This window comes from Myxocyprinus asiaticus, chromosome 8, assembly GCF_019703515.2.
Source record: "Myxocyprinus asiaticus isolate MX2 ecotype Aquarium Trade chromosome 8, UBuf_Myxa_2, whole genome shotgun sequence".
Classification (NCBI taxonomy): domain Eukaryota; kingdom Metazoa; phylum Chordata; class Actinopteri; order Cypriniformes; family Catostomidae; genus Myxocyprinus; species Myxocyprinus asiaticus.
Genome location: NC_059351.1, coordinates 40,326,564 through 40,341,714, shown reverse-complemented (window position 1 = coordinate 40,341,714; position 15,151 = coordinate 40,326,564). Strand labels below are relative to the sequence as shown.

Genomic DNA, 15,151 nt, shown 5'->3' with positions numbered 1-15,151 from the left:
GGTAAAAGTCAAAGAACTTTGCGAGAATCAACATCATAGAACTCTCTCACAAAAGCTGAAATCTACACCTGAATATCACCACGTGTGATAAATTGCAAATCGCCTTTGCATTGTTTAACAAAGCTGAAATCTTCACCTGAATATCACCACAGTGTGACAAATTGCAAATCACCTTGCTGCCCCCTCTTCTCTCTCCCCCTTCTCCCCTTCAACAGCTCTGGACCAACACAAAGACACAAGATTTATATGTAAAAATTTAACAAATACCATGAAAACAAAGAATGCAACTGTATGTGTTTGACATAATTTAAGAGGTCTCTGTGTGACTGGTATAATGGTCTCTCTCCCATGTTGATAAGGTCTTTGCCAAATACTGCATAATTCTGGAGGTCTATCCCCCTCCTTGACCTACAATTTAAATGATCTCCTGTATGTTAACAAGGTTAAACCCCAGGAAGTCAAGAACACATTCACCCCCAAATTCTCATTGTTCAAAGGATAATACCATTTGGTACACAATGTTTATTCTGTCTAGGTATTTAAGGAAAGTTGGCAAGAAGCTCGGGAAATCTGTAAGCAAATATCCCACACAGTTGATGTGTGTAGTTGTTTTTACCAGGAATCTGTAAGCAGATCTCCCATGTTGTACCGCTGCATGTAGTTTTGTCAGGTATGTTTCTTTGACGTCCCACTCAGGACAACCAGGTAGGACAACCACCTAGGACAACCAGGTAGGATTTGAATTTCATTAGAACAGGGTAGACCATACTGGAGCTTTAATATAGGAGAAACCACTCAGGACAACCAGGTAGGACAACCACCTAGGACAACTGGGAAGGAGAAAGCCATTTAAAGACTCTCAGTCACTGCTCACCGCCCGTCTTAGCAAGTTGTATGTATGTGACTAAGCGGCAATATTGTCTGGTTAGGAGACAGGCCAAACCAGACGATATTAGTTAACCCTACAACCGCTGACTAAGAACGGAACTGGCTATCCATTTTCGGGAGGTTTACGTAATTTAATAACAGCCGGCGTAAGTCTCCAAAGATCGAAAAGGACAATGGATAGAAGAGGATTTAGAGTAATCAATAACCTAAAAATGTTAAATTAAAAGAATGATCAGAAATTAATTAGAGCTTAAATATAAATTAGAGGTCAACTTAAAATTGGAGTCAGATTAATATAAAATTGGAGTCAGATAAAATGAATAACGTAATCAAATGTGTGAATTAACAATAACTGCTTTACTTCAGCGCTCAGAAAAGACAGAACAATGCAGAGAACTTCAAGGGCAATTTATTGAAGTTCCACTCCGGAACAGATAGAAAATTATCACTTTTTACATATTCCACTCAAAATACCCCCCCCCCCCCTTTTTTTTTGGGTGGGGTGTGGTCTCCGCAGTGTCTTCCCCTTGGGAGGGACACCCCCCAACGCAGACACTTATGGCTCCTAGTCAGTTAACAAATTCCACTCTTTTTATGGAGAAAAGAGAGGGAAAAGAGGCCTCGGCTGGGCTAGACTGTCCCTACAGTTGGGCAGTCGACTTGTTCCTGATGGACCATTCTACGCTCATAAGAGCGTTGGGGGAGGTTATGTGATGGCCTGGTGCGCTGGCTACGAGGCACACAGCAGTCTGCCCATCACACACCGCCAGTTCACGCAACACAGTTCAGCTAGTTGTGGCGTTTTGTATAGGGACCCCTAGTGTCACTACATTGACACAACGTCAAATGAGTGACAGATAGGGAATGTCCTGGTTACTTTCGTAACCTCTGTTCCCTGATGGAGGGAACGAGACGTTGTGTCCTTCTTGCCACAACGCTGAACTACCTGCTGAAATGGCCAGGACCTGGTCTTGGCTCTTCAGCACAAAACCTGAATGAGTGGTTGCATACCAGCTGGTGGTGGACTCACTTGTGTTTCAACTTCTATCTCCATGGAGCTTAACTGCATGGTGATTCATTGTAATGTACATATGAAAAACAAGCCAAAGGATAAGTTAGATTAAGATATTTAAAGTTCTCTCAAAGTTTAACATGTCATTTAGAAGTATGAGGAAGACTAGAAATGAATTAAGGTCACAAAAGTAAACAAATAGATTGTGCCTCTTCCTCCCCACTGTCGTTGCTCCTCTTGCTGCCAGTGTGCTCATTATGTTTTTCCTTTAGTCTTCCCATGAGTTTCTGGGTAAGATTCTACATCTTGTTTTTCTTTCCCTTCTTTTGCATTTTAGAGACTGAGTTTTCATGTACCATCACCCCAGTGCTCTCTTCCATGCACGAATCCTCGCAAACCAAAATACATTTTGCTTTGTCTAATTTCCTGGAGTTGTTCATTGACATGTAAATTACAAAGTCTCCACTATCTTCAGATTCCCATTGGTATGAAATACTTGGAGCTGAAACTGGTCTTTCTTCCTTAGGCTTGTGGGCAACTGGTTCAGAAGCAGACCTTGCTGTCCTGCTTGTAATGTTCACAGGAGATTGATGAGTTAGACCACTGCTTTTACCAATGCCTTGTTTTGGGGGAACAAACAAAAGCCTCTCCTGGTAGTGCATCCTTAGCCACCGTCTGTGACAAGTCATCTATTTTAGAGCACATTGAGAGTTGAGATGGGGACTCGCACGATTGTTGACAAGGTGCAAGAAATACTGCCGCTCCAGCCATGGCCTCGTCCATACCAAGCTCTTTATTCTCTCTGTAAATCAAAGGGTTACCTTCTTTTGGCCACTGTTGTCTTTTTGGTTCATCCCCCTGTGTTTCTTGAGACAAAGGGGTGGGGAGAAACGTCCTTCTCTCCCATTTGGGAACCACATCTGGAGAGCCTCTGAACCCTTCAACAGCTATATTGACTTGTTCGGTTTCAGAACTAGTTAGTCGTTCCTCATCACCATCCGGTCTTACAGAGCAATCTGAATCATTTGTGTCTTCATTTGTTTGTTCACAGTCCAACTCCAGAGAATAGTAAAAAATTATTTTGCTTTCTGTGTCTGGGTGTGCATGTGATTGTATATTATGTCTTTTTAGATGGTGGACATTCTCATCTGTACTCAGTTTCATCAGCATAGCCTGCAGTAGTGAAATACCAGTCTGCTGGTCACCCCTCTCTTCAATCTGCATAAAAGGAGACTGTGTTTAAATTTCCTCTATATCCTATTGGTTGTCATTAGTGTCTCTTGTAATTTAAATCATTGATTAGCCCTATGTATTCTGTAGAGTTTACAAGTACTATACTATACTAAGTACTAGTGGCAACAGATCATATTTGCTAATGTTTCGATCTAACACCATAATCTTCTATATCAAAACAACATAATATAATAGATATCTTTATTTCCGCTCCTTTCATTTTTTCTTCTTCAAGCAGTACACAGTATCTAGCATTTATTTGTCATACCTCTGCTGTTTGTCTCTCCATAGTCTCTCGTTTAGCACAACACCCCCACACCCACATGCCATGACAACATAACACTGTAAACATTAACCCTAAAACAATGTAAACCCTAAAACCACTATTTTAAACAACTTTACAACTCAGATAATACATATTTTTACAGAAGAATTAATTTAAGTGCTTTTATAAAATTATAATCTTCACATTTCTGCTTTTAAATGGATAGTTCACCCAAAAATGAAGATTTTCTCTTTTTTCCTTTATGTGCTTTTGGAGCTTCCGAGTTCTGGCCACCATTCACTTGCATTCTATGGATCTACAGAGTTGAGATATTCTTCTACATATCTTAGTTTGTGTTCAGCAGAAGAAAGAAAGTCACACACATCTGGCATGAGGGTGAGTAAATGATGAGAAAATCGTGAACTATCACTTTAAACCCACCAAGAATTGGCCCCATTCACTTCCATTGTACAGTAAGTGCCTCACTTTAACCTGGATCTATGCTTTTTTTCTTTTCTTTTTTTAAGAAAAGGAGGGATGAGTCGAAATCATTTTTTATGGTAATCAACATTATGCCACAAATGTTGTCGATTGTGCTTAACTTGTATTGAACCCCGAATATTCCTTTAGAGCTCCTCAGTGTCTCTATTTTTTAATATTTTATCCATGATAATCATCTCTTATCTCTGTAATGTTCATAATATTCCCCATGTTTCTCCATTTATAAGTATTTCAAAATTCCCACACTTTTTTTGGTGGGTGAAACGAATTATTAACAGTGAATAAAAGTTAATCCTTGTGATATTTCACTAAAACCAAATATAAATGGCTGAAATCTCATAAAAGTGAATAATATCATGTTCTAATTTAGCTTTTTCAAGTTCAACCCATATGGATATACATACATAATAAATTATTTGATCATAATGTCAAATTCTGAACTGGACAGCGGTAGCAAATAAAACAAGCACAAAAGCAAAAACAACAGCATTATCTGCTTAATTATCTGCAGGTCTGTCCCATTTATACTGCAATGTATATGTCGTATAAATAGAACAAACCTAGTCATGAGAATGAGTGTCATTAGTTATCAATAACATCATGATGTGGTCCATTTCGAGACCTTGCAATAAAAACAAAACTTTTATTTCTCGTAATCCTCATATTTCAAGCTTTGCAATGCCGGTCAGCACTGGCTCGGAAGGGCTTGATCTCTTATTGTTCCACAACAGTATAAGCACCGCGTCTCTGAAGTCTTTATTTGTGCAGTAGATGAAGGGGTTCAAACCACAGTCCAGATATGCCATTACTGATGAAAGTGATCTCAGCCAGTCAGGAGAAGGAGACAGATCAAGCCTTCCGAGGAGAACCAACTAACAGGACAACAAGAATAAACAGAATTATTGCCATGGAAAAATTTTTTTACTGAAGAACTCATAGTTAGCTTTACAGAAGATTATTCCACATTTGTTTGTGTTTTCATCCCTGATTGGGAATGGTACTATGACAAACAGTGAGACCTTTAATACATTTAGTACCTTATTTATAGGATTTTCTTACCTCAGATGCTGTGAATGGAGCATAGCAGAACAGATACAATATCACCAGCAGTGGAGTGACGGAGGACAGGTCATCCTGGCTACAAATAAAATTAAAGATACAATTAGTTGGGGGATAGGCAAACTTATATAATAGGAAATGAGCTGTAATTCCCTCTAAAAAATCTAGCCAAATGAAAATGTCTCTACAAACCTGGAACAGTCTTTCCCATAGCCTACGTGTGTCAGGATGGAGCAGGACAGTATGAGGAGGAATGGGACAAAAATGGCAATTGAGAAGGCACAGAGGATGTAAACCAGCATGTCAGAGTAACTGCTCTCCCAGAACACTGCACACAACATCTCTGCTGGATCATACCTGAACAGGGGACCCAGAGCACAAAGTTACACCAAAGTATGGATGTTATGGAGATGCATGTATTTGGATAGTGGGATTTTAGTGCTAAATTATGGAACTGAATCTGAGCATCATCACTCTTGCTCACCTTATCCAGTCATACACTACTGGCACTGCTCCAAACACCGTTCCAGTACACCAGGATGCCAAACATGCCACCGTCATGACAACAGACAGCCCTTTACCTTTGGAAGGAATGCCCATAAATCGCTGAACACAGAGAACCGCTGAGTTGTTAGGACAAGGAAGAAAAGACAAAAATTCCTTAGACCTCAGAATAGACCTTTTTCACAGACTGTGATGATGCATTTATGCCTTATTAAGCAATATAAATCTAGCAAACTTTTTTATATTATAATTTTTAAAAATATTGAATGTAAGTTTATAACATTTTGCTTTGTGTTGTATTACCCTGGAATTAGTTTTAAAAAATAAATTACCACAGCTGCGAGGGGGTTTCGATTACAGCTGCTGAGAGAGTGACAGTAAATTTGGCATCTTCTCCCATCTGTCTGTCTTAATCCAACTCTCTCTATTTTTTTCCTCTTCTGGAAAGTAATTTAAATGTAATAGTGGATTTTTTCTTTTGGTCTTGAAGCAAATTGGTAAGTTAAAATAATATTTGTTGTGATCTCCCATTCACTCCCATTCACCGCTGTCGAAGTTTACCCTGCAAATGTTTACTTCTGCGTTCCATAACCCTGAGTGTGAAAAAGGTCTATTAGCTCTAAACTCCTAAAGACTTGCTTTTATCATGTTAAAGGTGAAGTGTGTAGTTTTTTATGTTAAAATACTTCTTCATACGGTATCAGCTTAGTATACAAATAAAACTAAGCAGCCATACGTAGGTTCACTGTAAACCCTACTGTTGTCATTACTGGACAAATACATTACTTGAAATGCCATATTTTGTGTTCATAACTCAAACATCTATGCTCCTTGAAATTATTTATCTTTAAAATCTATAGACTTTGTAATTTGTTCAATCAAATTATTGAGTTCAAAATTATGGGGAATAATCCATTGCGCTTGAATTATTCAGTTATTTTTCGTTGGTCAAAGGGAACTTATGGGGGCATTTAATTCGTTGTTATTAAAAATTCATAGAGGTTTTAGCTCTTTTGGAGTATTATTTATGTTGTTTTGTTGCAAATAGTTTTTTCATGTGATGACAACATAAGGGTGATGTGTGTCCTCTTTGGTCAAGTTGGACCCTGTTAACTCTATCTCAGTTCACCTTGTAATACAGGTACATATGCATTTCAGTGGTGAATAAAGTTTAGGCTATTTAATGATTGACTTAGAACCGGTGTGACAAGGAGGAGGGCATGGCCTGGCCGTAACAACGCACGCCCGGCGATGAATTGTCGTAATCAGCTGGGAGGGGGATAAAGACGGGCTGGGAGCGCCAGTTCGAGAGAGAGAGATACACATGTGGCCGCTGTGTGTGTGTGTGTGTTTATGTTTGTTTAAGTTAATTTATGTAATTTATGTTGACTGTTCTGCCAGTTCCCGCTTCCTCGTTGCCCATTTTTACCCGTTACAATCGGTTATAATCTTCTTTATTTGAGCTGTGTTACTGAGTCAATTCAACTAAAATTATAAAGTAGACACAGCAATATTTAAATAGCAAATGTGTCTACTTGCATCTAGTTATCTTAACTTGATTACACAAGTTTTGGAGACGACATTACTCAGTTCAATTGAGGAAACAAGTTTACTCAACCAATTGATTGAAGTCAACTTATTAGGCTTTTTAGTGTTGATTTCTCTGTAAAATGGAACACTTTGTCTCTGATGTGCTATAGACAAACAGATAACAATACTGCACTATCTGTATTAGATGGAGAAGTGTTCGGGAAACCTGTCTGAAAACAGTCATTATTTTTTATTTATTGATGCTAGTGCCACAGAAATAACACACTTCGCATGAATGAAATGAGTTCACCCAAAAATGAAATGTCTTAATGAAAGTTATTTAAATTTTTTAGTGAAACATTCCTTTAAAGGTGCACTCAGTAACTTTTTGTTCATGTCACTTGGACTTACAGTGACACCTAGTGGTGTGGATGCAGCATCATTTAAAATCAAGAGTTTTTAGTTACAGATGCCATTGTAGAATTGTACTATTCACAATCAGCCATTATTAATTTAATCCAAGAGTGAAAGTGTTACCGAGAATAAAGGGATAGTTCTCCCAAAAATTTTAATTATCTCATTATTTACTCACCCTCTTGATATCCCAGGTGTATATGGCTTTCTTTCTTCACCAGAACACATTTGAAGAAAATTATAAAACTTTCTTAGCTCAGTAGGTCCTTAAAATGCAAGTGGATGGCGATTTCTCTTTTGAAGCTCCAAAAATCACAGTCAGCATAAACGTCCTCCAGACGACACCAGCTGTTAAATTAATGTCTTCTAAAGCGACACGATTGCCTTTGGTGCAAAAAAGATAAATATTTAAGTTTTTTTTTTAAACTCTAAATCATGCTTCTGGTTGGCTGCGGTACGCGTGTGTGATGTAATCGCATTGGCATTTGAAAAACTTAAGAACTGAGGCACGTGCTTCACAGCCAGAAGAGCAGTGCTGTTTACAAATGAGAAGGAGAAACGCTGTACAGTAGCTTGGTTGGTTTTGGTTTAGATCGGTATTTATCTGTTTCTTTACTCACAATGGTGCGTTTGTGTGCTTATCCTGGATGTCCCAACTGAGAGGTGAACATGAGATTTCCTCTGTATCATGGCAATGCGAATACGTCACACGAGAGACTGCTTGATCTCCACTCTCTCCTGAAGCTTACTGGAAGCGATGATTTAGAGTTAAAAAGTACTTAAATATTTATCTCTTTTAGCACAAAAAGCGATCGTATCACTTTAGAAGACTGCTGGAGTGGTATCGATGATGTTTATGCTGACTGTCTGTGATTTTTGGAGCTTCAAAAAAGAAATCACCATTCACTTGCATTTTAAGGACCTACTGAGCTAAGATATTTTTCTATTTTCTTAAAATGTGTTCTGGTGAAGAACAAAAGTCATACACACCTGGGATATCATGAGGGTGAGTAAATAATGAGAGAATTTTCATTTTTGGGTGAACTATCGCTTTAAGTGAGTAGTATTCAGCTGGTCATGTGATTCTAACATGGCAGCCCCCATGAGGGTGCCCCTACCATGTATAATAAAACAGCTTTTATAAGGTTACTGATATGACTAGAGTCCTCATGATTTTATACATATGTTTCAAAATTACAATTCATTTCTTTATGAGTAAACATTTTTAATGGGGAAAAAATTACTGAGTGCACCTTTAAGAATCGAACCAAAAAACAGTATTTGTCTCATGATGCAAATTAATTCTTTTTATGCTGATCTATGACAAGCCTCATCTGCTCAAGGTCATAACCATACCTAAGCTTCCAGTGGAAGAGGTGATGAAGGTGAACTTCAGCAGGCTGACCACCTCACACCACGGTGAAATCTGACCTTCACTCAGCACAGCTAAGAGGGAGCCACAGATTATGAGGATAGAGCAGAAGAAATCTGAGAGCGTGAGGCTGAGAAACGGCAGCCAGTATAAGCACTGAAAATGGTCTTTACACTGTGGAAGAGCAAAAAATAGACAGGAAGAAATTATATTTTAAAGTTGAAGGAATCTGTGGAAAGAAAACATACTGAAAATATTTCAAAGATGTCATCACTTTCTCATTGAAACTATTAAGATTTATAGCCAATTATAGGTATTCAATTTAAACTTATTAAAATGATTTGTTGCTCTTACCCTTACTTTAACTATCAAAACCAGTCCATTTCCGACAATACCCACTATCATCTGAGTTGTGAGAATGGGACCAAGCACAGACTTCTCAACTCTGGACCAATAATTATCCTCAGATTCTGTTATGTTACTTGAAGTGTTCACTGAATGAAATAAGAATTTTATTTAAACAATTGCAAATTTAAAACAATGTCTAGAAATCAAACTGAACTAATTTGAAAAATATAAAAACTTCAGACAAGCTCTGTTATAAAGAACGCGTCAATGAAACATCACATCAAGTTTAATTTTTATTTATCTTTCCCAGAATATTGAATTCTGTGCTAAAGTTGTCAACTTACTTTGTCACTGATGCAGCGTGCAACAGATAAACCCAATAATTCGAAAAAGAAAAGCTTCCTACTTTGTTTGTTTTGAGGAGATGTGGCACTGCAAACCCAGATATGATTATGTGACGATAGAAGTGATGCCTTTCTTTAATTAAACTTATCCTGCTTCATTAAGCATTGGCCATAAAACCCTTATTCAGCTGTCTTTACAGTGACAGCACTAACGGCTGTGTAGCAGAGCATCAGTTTAACAGAAAGGAGATTTAAGTTCATCCGCAGAACCTAACAAGCATAAGTAGGTAACACTTTACAATAAGGTTCCATTCATTACATTAGTCAATGCATTAGGTATCATGAACTAACAATTAACAATATATTTGTGACACAATTTATAAATCTTTGTTAATGTTAGTTAAAAAATGTGTTCATTGTTAGTTCATGTTAGTTCATGGTGGATTAATGTTAACAAATAAAACCTCTGATTTTAAAAATGTATTAGTATATGTTCAAATTAACATTAACTAAGAATAATAAATGCTTAATAAGTATTGTTCATTGTAAGTTCATTTTAACTAATGTTGTTAACAAATGTTAACAAATGGAACCTTACTGTAAAGTGTTGCCCATTATTGTTATAACCAAATTCTGTACATTTATGTATATATTTCAATCCTAAAACTATTTCCAAAAAAATTGATTAAAGGACCACATTGTAAGTCCTTTAAAAAGTGGTACTGTGATGGTAACATGGTACAGTGATTGTATCAGTGTAATGGGGTTCAGTGGAAAGGAGGAGGTGAGAACCGGCTTAAGAATATAAATAATAGTTTAATAATAAGCTTAACCAAAAACACACAGTACAGCTGCCTGCAATTATCTCTCTCTCGAACTGTCGTCCCCGGCCGCCTTTATCCCTCGCACGCCCCATCAGGCTGATTGGGGACCGGGCGTGCGTCATTCCAGCCCGGCCCCGCCCTCCTCGGCTCTACAGTCAGATACCATGCCTGGCACTTATGTACTAAAGTACTGAATGATTTATATTCAAACATAATATGCATTTACATGGTACTCCAAGGTATTTCAAAGAACACACTGCCAAAATATAGTATTGCAATGGTACCATAAAAAGGTGTTCTTTTAATGCACCTATTACATGACACCATTTTACTTCTGATCCTGTAGTCCAGGACAATGTATAGGTTACTGCACCCAATCAATGCCGTTATATTGATAATCTAGCATAAACCGGGACTCTTGCATCAGGAGATTAATTGAAATAGCCTTGACTCTTTTTGTTGAAAGCATTTTGCAACTGTTTTAGTACATGAGCATCTTGTTTACTGTGCAATATGTGTTTTATTGTGTGTATATTGTGTATAATTATGTGTACAGTAAATTTGTATAATGTGTATATTATGTGTGTGCAGGGTTGGGAGGGTTACTTTTGAAATGTATTCCACTACAGATTACAGAATACATGCTGTAAAAAGTCATTTGTAACATATTTTGTTAGATTACTCAAGGTCAGTAACGTATTCTAAATACTTTGGATTACTTCTTCAGCACTGGTAGATTTTTTCACTTGTTTTGACTATAAAAACTCCTGCCAGTACAGTAAGACAAAATACACATGTTATAAATTACATTATCTGAAAAACCTAAATATCTTATGCAGTGTTGTTTCTAAAACAAGATAAATCAGACTGATCTTGTTTTAAGGATTTTTAGATATTTTTACAGAAAACAATACAAAAATTATTATCAAGAATATGATTTTTGCCCTAATATCAAAGGTCTTACAAGAAAAAAAGAAATTATGATCTAACGTGAATTTTCTTGATAAAAAAATATGATCGTGTCTGGTTACATGTGCATGTAAAATGGCTAGAAATAGCATTTTAGCTTAGCGTAAAGATGACAGTTTACACAAGATTTATTTCTATTTCTTCTGCTCCAAACTTACTTCAAACATACTTCTCTATCTGCTCGTATGAATGTAACACATCATAAGAAAGTGTTTCACTGCTGTTCAAATGCACTTTGGATCGCATAATTTATATGTATAAATGTTTTCCATCTGAAAGGACTAAATATTAAATGAGATAAATGACAATAAAATGTAAAGTAATCTCTTCAGTAATCAAAATACTTTTTGAATGTAACTGTATTCTAATTACCAATGATTTAAATTGTAACTGTAGTGGAATACAGTTACTTATATTTTGTATTTTAAATACGTATTCCGTTACATGTATTCCGTTACTCCCCAAACCTGTATGTGTAACATGGATATTGTGTATCATGTTTAAACTGTGCATGTGTATTTTAAACATCTGTATATCTTGATGGAACTGCACCCAAAACTTCCACCCAGTGTTACACAAGAAAATTATTTATTTTTCCCCTTTTTGTTTTTCTTTTTTCTTATTTTTTCTTTTCTTTTTTCTTTTTTGCAAGGGAAATGAACATAATTTCTGATTTTGTCATCACAAAATGACAAAGGTCTGTTAATACATCTTTTTATGAAATACACAAAATTAGCCTACAGTTTTATTAGATACGGGAAAATAATATAATTAAGCATCTTTCATAATATTATGCTGTTGAAATGTTTAAACCGCTACAAAACAGTTCTAACACATTCTGTTATATTAAGTAATGTTGAAGAGAAATAGACTTTAACTGTAATTTTATTATATAAATACATTTTAAAAGTCACATTAATATGGTTCAAATAGTTTTTAAAGGTGCTCTCAGTTAGTTTTTGTTCACATTGTCTTGGACTTACACTGACACCTAGGGGCATAAATGCAGCATCATTCAAATGCAATAGTTTTCACTTAAAGATGCCATTGTACAAATTCACTATTCACAGTCAGCCATGATTAATTTAATCCACAAGTGAAAGTGTCAAATAAAATGCTACTGAAATTAAGCAAGTAGTGTTCGGTTGGTCATGTGAACATGGCAGCCACCACGATGGGACCCTCTCCATTTAGAATAAAACAGCTTTTAATAAGGTTTCTGACATGACCAGAGTCATGATTTTATACATATGTTTCGAATTTCAATTAATTTATTAGACTTCTGAATTATATTTTTGCATCCTTTTGAAGCATGAAGAGGTGGTCAGCATAAACTGCCATTGTATGATGTCACTGAGCACAAATTGTTTCACAATTTCTACCTTTGTGTTAAGAAAAAGAAAGAAAGTCATACTGGGTTATAAAAACACAGGGGTGAGTAAACAATGACTGAATGTTAATTCTTGGGTGAACTTATCCTTTTTTATTATCATTATTGAACATAAACAAAATATACATTTATAATAGCATTCGTAAGTGTAAAAACGAAAGAAGCGTAAAGCAAGGCACACATATAAACTGAAAAACAAATAAATAGTTAATGTACAAAGAGGGGTCTTTTCATTCATCTTCCAGTAAACCAAAATCTCTTAACATCCTAACAAGTTTGCAGGCCTGTTTACTCTTCATACATTTTAGTGATAGAAAATAGTTACAAAGAAAATCACTTCTAAATACAGAGCAATAAGGTTTTGTCTTCATACACTTACATTTATGGATAAAGAATTTACCAAGAATCAACATTATGTTAATGCAAAATTCAACTTTTTTGTCATCCAACAACATTCCGAATACAACATGGTTTCTAGAAAAAGTAGGCAGTGACTGGACCTTTGTTTCCAACCAATAAGACATATCTTCCCAAAAAATATTTGAGTGCATACAATAAAAAAAAAAAAAAATTAATGATCAGTTGTCTGATCAGAAATACAAAATTTGAAATACAAATGTTGTGGTCAAAGTTAAATCTCAAAGTCTTAAAATTTCACTTGAAGGATATATACCATTCAATATTTTAAAATGAATTTCCTTTGCTTTAGGAGCCACTGGAAAATGAATATAATGGATTCGCAATTTTTGTGCAGTTGGTTTATCATAAACTTGTAGAAATCATTACAGTATAAAAGTGTAGGATACAATTTAGAATTAAAGGAAGAACGAATATGTTTTTGGGAAGCATTGTCATAAGGTCATTACCATCAAAGAGAAGGGATGGGAGTTCACATGAGCCATCTAGCACGTGAACAAAAGTGTTTTGTACTAAGCGAATAAACCTTTTTGGAACAGCATTTATAATATGCTCAAATTGTTTGCATTCACAATATAGGTTGTATTTAGTACAAAAATCTTTGAAAGTTAACAGACTCCCATCCTCATCCATTAAGTTAACTACAGACCAAATACCCTTTTCGAGCCAATCAACAATGCACAGAGATTTGTGTCTGGATAAAACAAATCTGTTATTCCAAATGGGGGTTCTATGTTGAGTAAAGATGTGATTATATAATAACTTCCAATACAGCTAAATCTGTTGGTGAAAAGAAGATAATTTGACTGGGAGTTTTGAAACAATAAAATCACATTTTAAAAGGAAATCAATTCCGCCCAATCTCCTAAATATACCCCTGGGAATGCAAAACCAAAAACTATTTTTAGCCATTTGATCTTCAACATGCCATTTATACACTGAAAGGCAAAGGCTTGTAATCCACCATTCTCGTAATCTTGTATGAGTTGTGCTCTCTTAATGTAGTGTACACACTTTCTCCATATAAATTTAAAATCAGTTTGGTTAATAGTCTTAATAGCTCTATTAGAAATAGAGAGGCAAGATGCAGGGCAGATGCACCTGGCAAGACTTTCCGTTTTAGTTAAATAAATCCTTCCAAAAATAGATCAATCCCTTTGCATCCATACATCAAGTCTGCCTTTGCATTCATTCCATCTATTCCAGATATTTTGTTTTTCCTTAATAACCTCATCCTTGGAAATGTGTATACCTAAATATTTAACGCTCGATTTGACTGGGATATTATATGCAGCTTCAAGGGGGCATTCGTGTATGGTGATAATTTCACATTTGCCAATATTAAGTTTTAAACCTGAAAACTTGGAGAAATAATTAATTATTTCAATTGCTTTGGGAATCTGTTCAAGAGCTTTTAAAAAATGTTGTGTCGCCAATTGACTAATCACAAATTGCTGTCCAAACACATTTAATCTTTCAATATTTGAATTTTTTATAAGGATGGCCAACATCTCTGTAGCCATAATAAATAACGAGGGCGAAATGGGGGCAGCCATGTTTAACCCCTCTCTTGATGTCAAATCTAGGTGAAGTACCTGTTGGCAAGGCAGCTGAGCTATTAGTATATGTGTACAGCAACTGAACCTTACGAACATTTTCGCCAAACCCATACATTTGTAAACATTTAAAAATAAAAGAGTGATCCAACATATCAAACGCTTTATAGAAATCTAAAAAATAAAATAACCACATCCTCTTCTATTTCTAGCAAGTCTAAAATCAGTCGAATATTATTATGTATAGATCGGCCTTAAATAAATCCAGTTTGTGTCTCCCCAATTATTTTAGACAAACCAAGTTCCAAGCGATTGTTATATATATGGGTTAACAATTTGTAGTCATTATTTAACAAAGTTATAGGTCGTAAATTGTCCAACAATCTAGGGTCCTTCCCAGGTTTGGGAATAAGCGTGATTAAAGTTTGTCTCATTGAGCAAGGTAGAACCGAATTATTAGATATTTCCTGAAAAGCCGCAAAAAGAAATTCCCTTAATAGACCCAAAAATATCGATAGAAATTAG

General features: G+C 35.9%; 1 protein-coding gene across 1 annotated transcript; it reads right to left on the bottom strand.

Moving 5' to 3' along the window:
* Positions 1–4,558: 4,558 nt before the first annotated feature.
* si:dkey-9i23.8 (C5a anaphylatoxin chemotactic receptor 1) lies at positions 4,559–14,744 on the bottom strand. The gene is made up of 7 exons (XM_051704322.1): positions 14,666–14,744; positions 9,133–9,272; positions 8,763–8,952; positions 5,443–5,581; positions 5,151–5,315; positions 4,959–5,037; positions 4,559–4,771 (listed from the first exon to the last, which is right to left on the bottom strand). Exons 1-7 carry the CDS (start codon positions 14,742–14,744, stop codon positions 4,559–4,561), a joined length of 1,005 nt encoding a protein of 334 aa, XP_051560282.1.
* Positions 14,745–15,151: the final 407 nt, after the last annotated feature.

Coding starts and splice junctions, on each gene's coding strand:
- si:dkey-9i23.8 (XM_051704322.1), bottom strand. CDS start 14,744: ATGTATGGGTTTGGCGAAAATGTTCGTAAGGTTCAGTTGCTGTACACA. Junction 8,953..9,132: donor TTTTGATAGTTAAAGTAAGG/GTAAGAGCAACA, acceptor GCTCTTCCACAG/TGTAAAGACCATTTTCAGTG. Junction 5,316..5,442: donor GTAGTGTATGACTGGATAAG/GTGAGCAAGAGT, acceptor TCCCCTGTTCAG/GTATGATCCAGCAGAGATGT.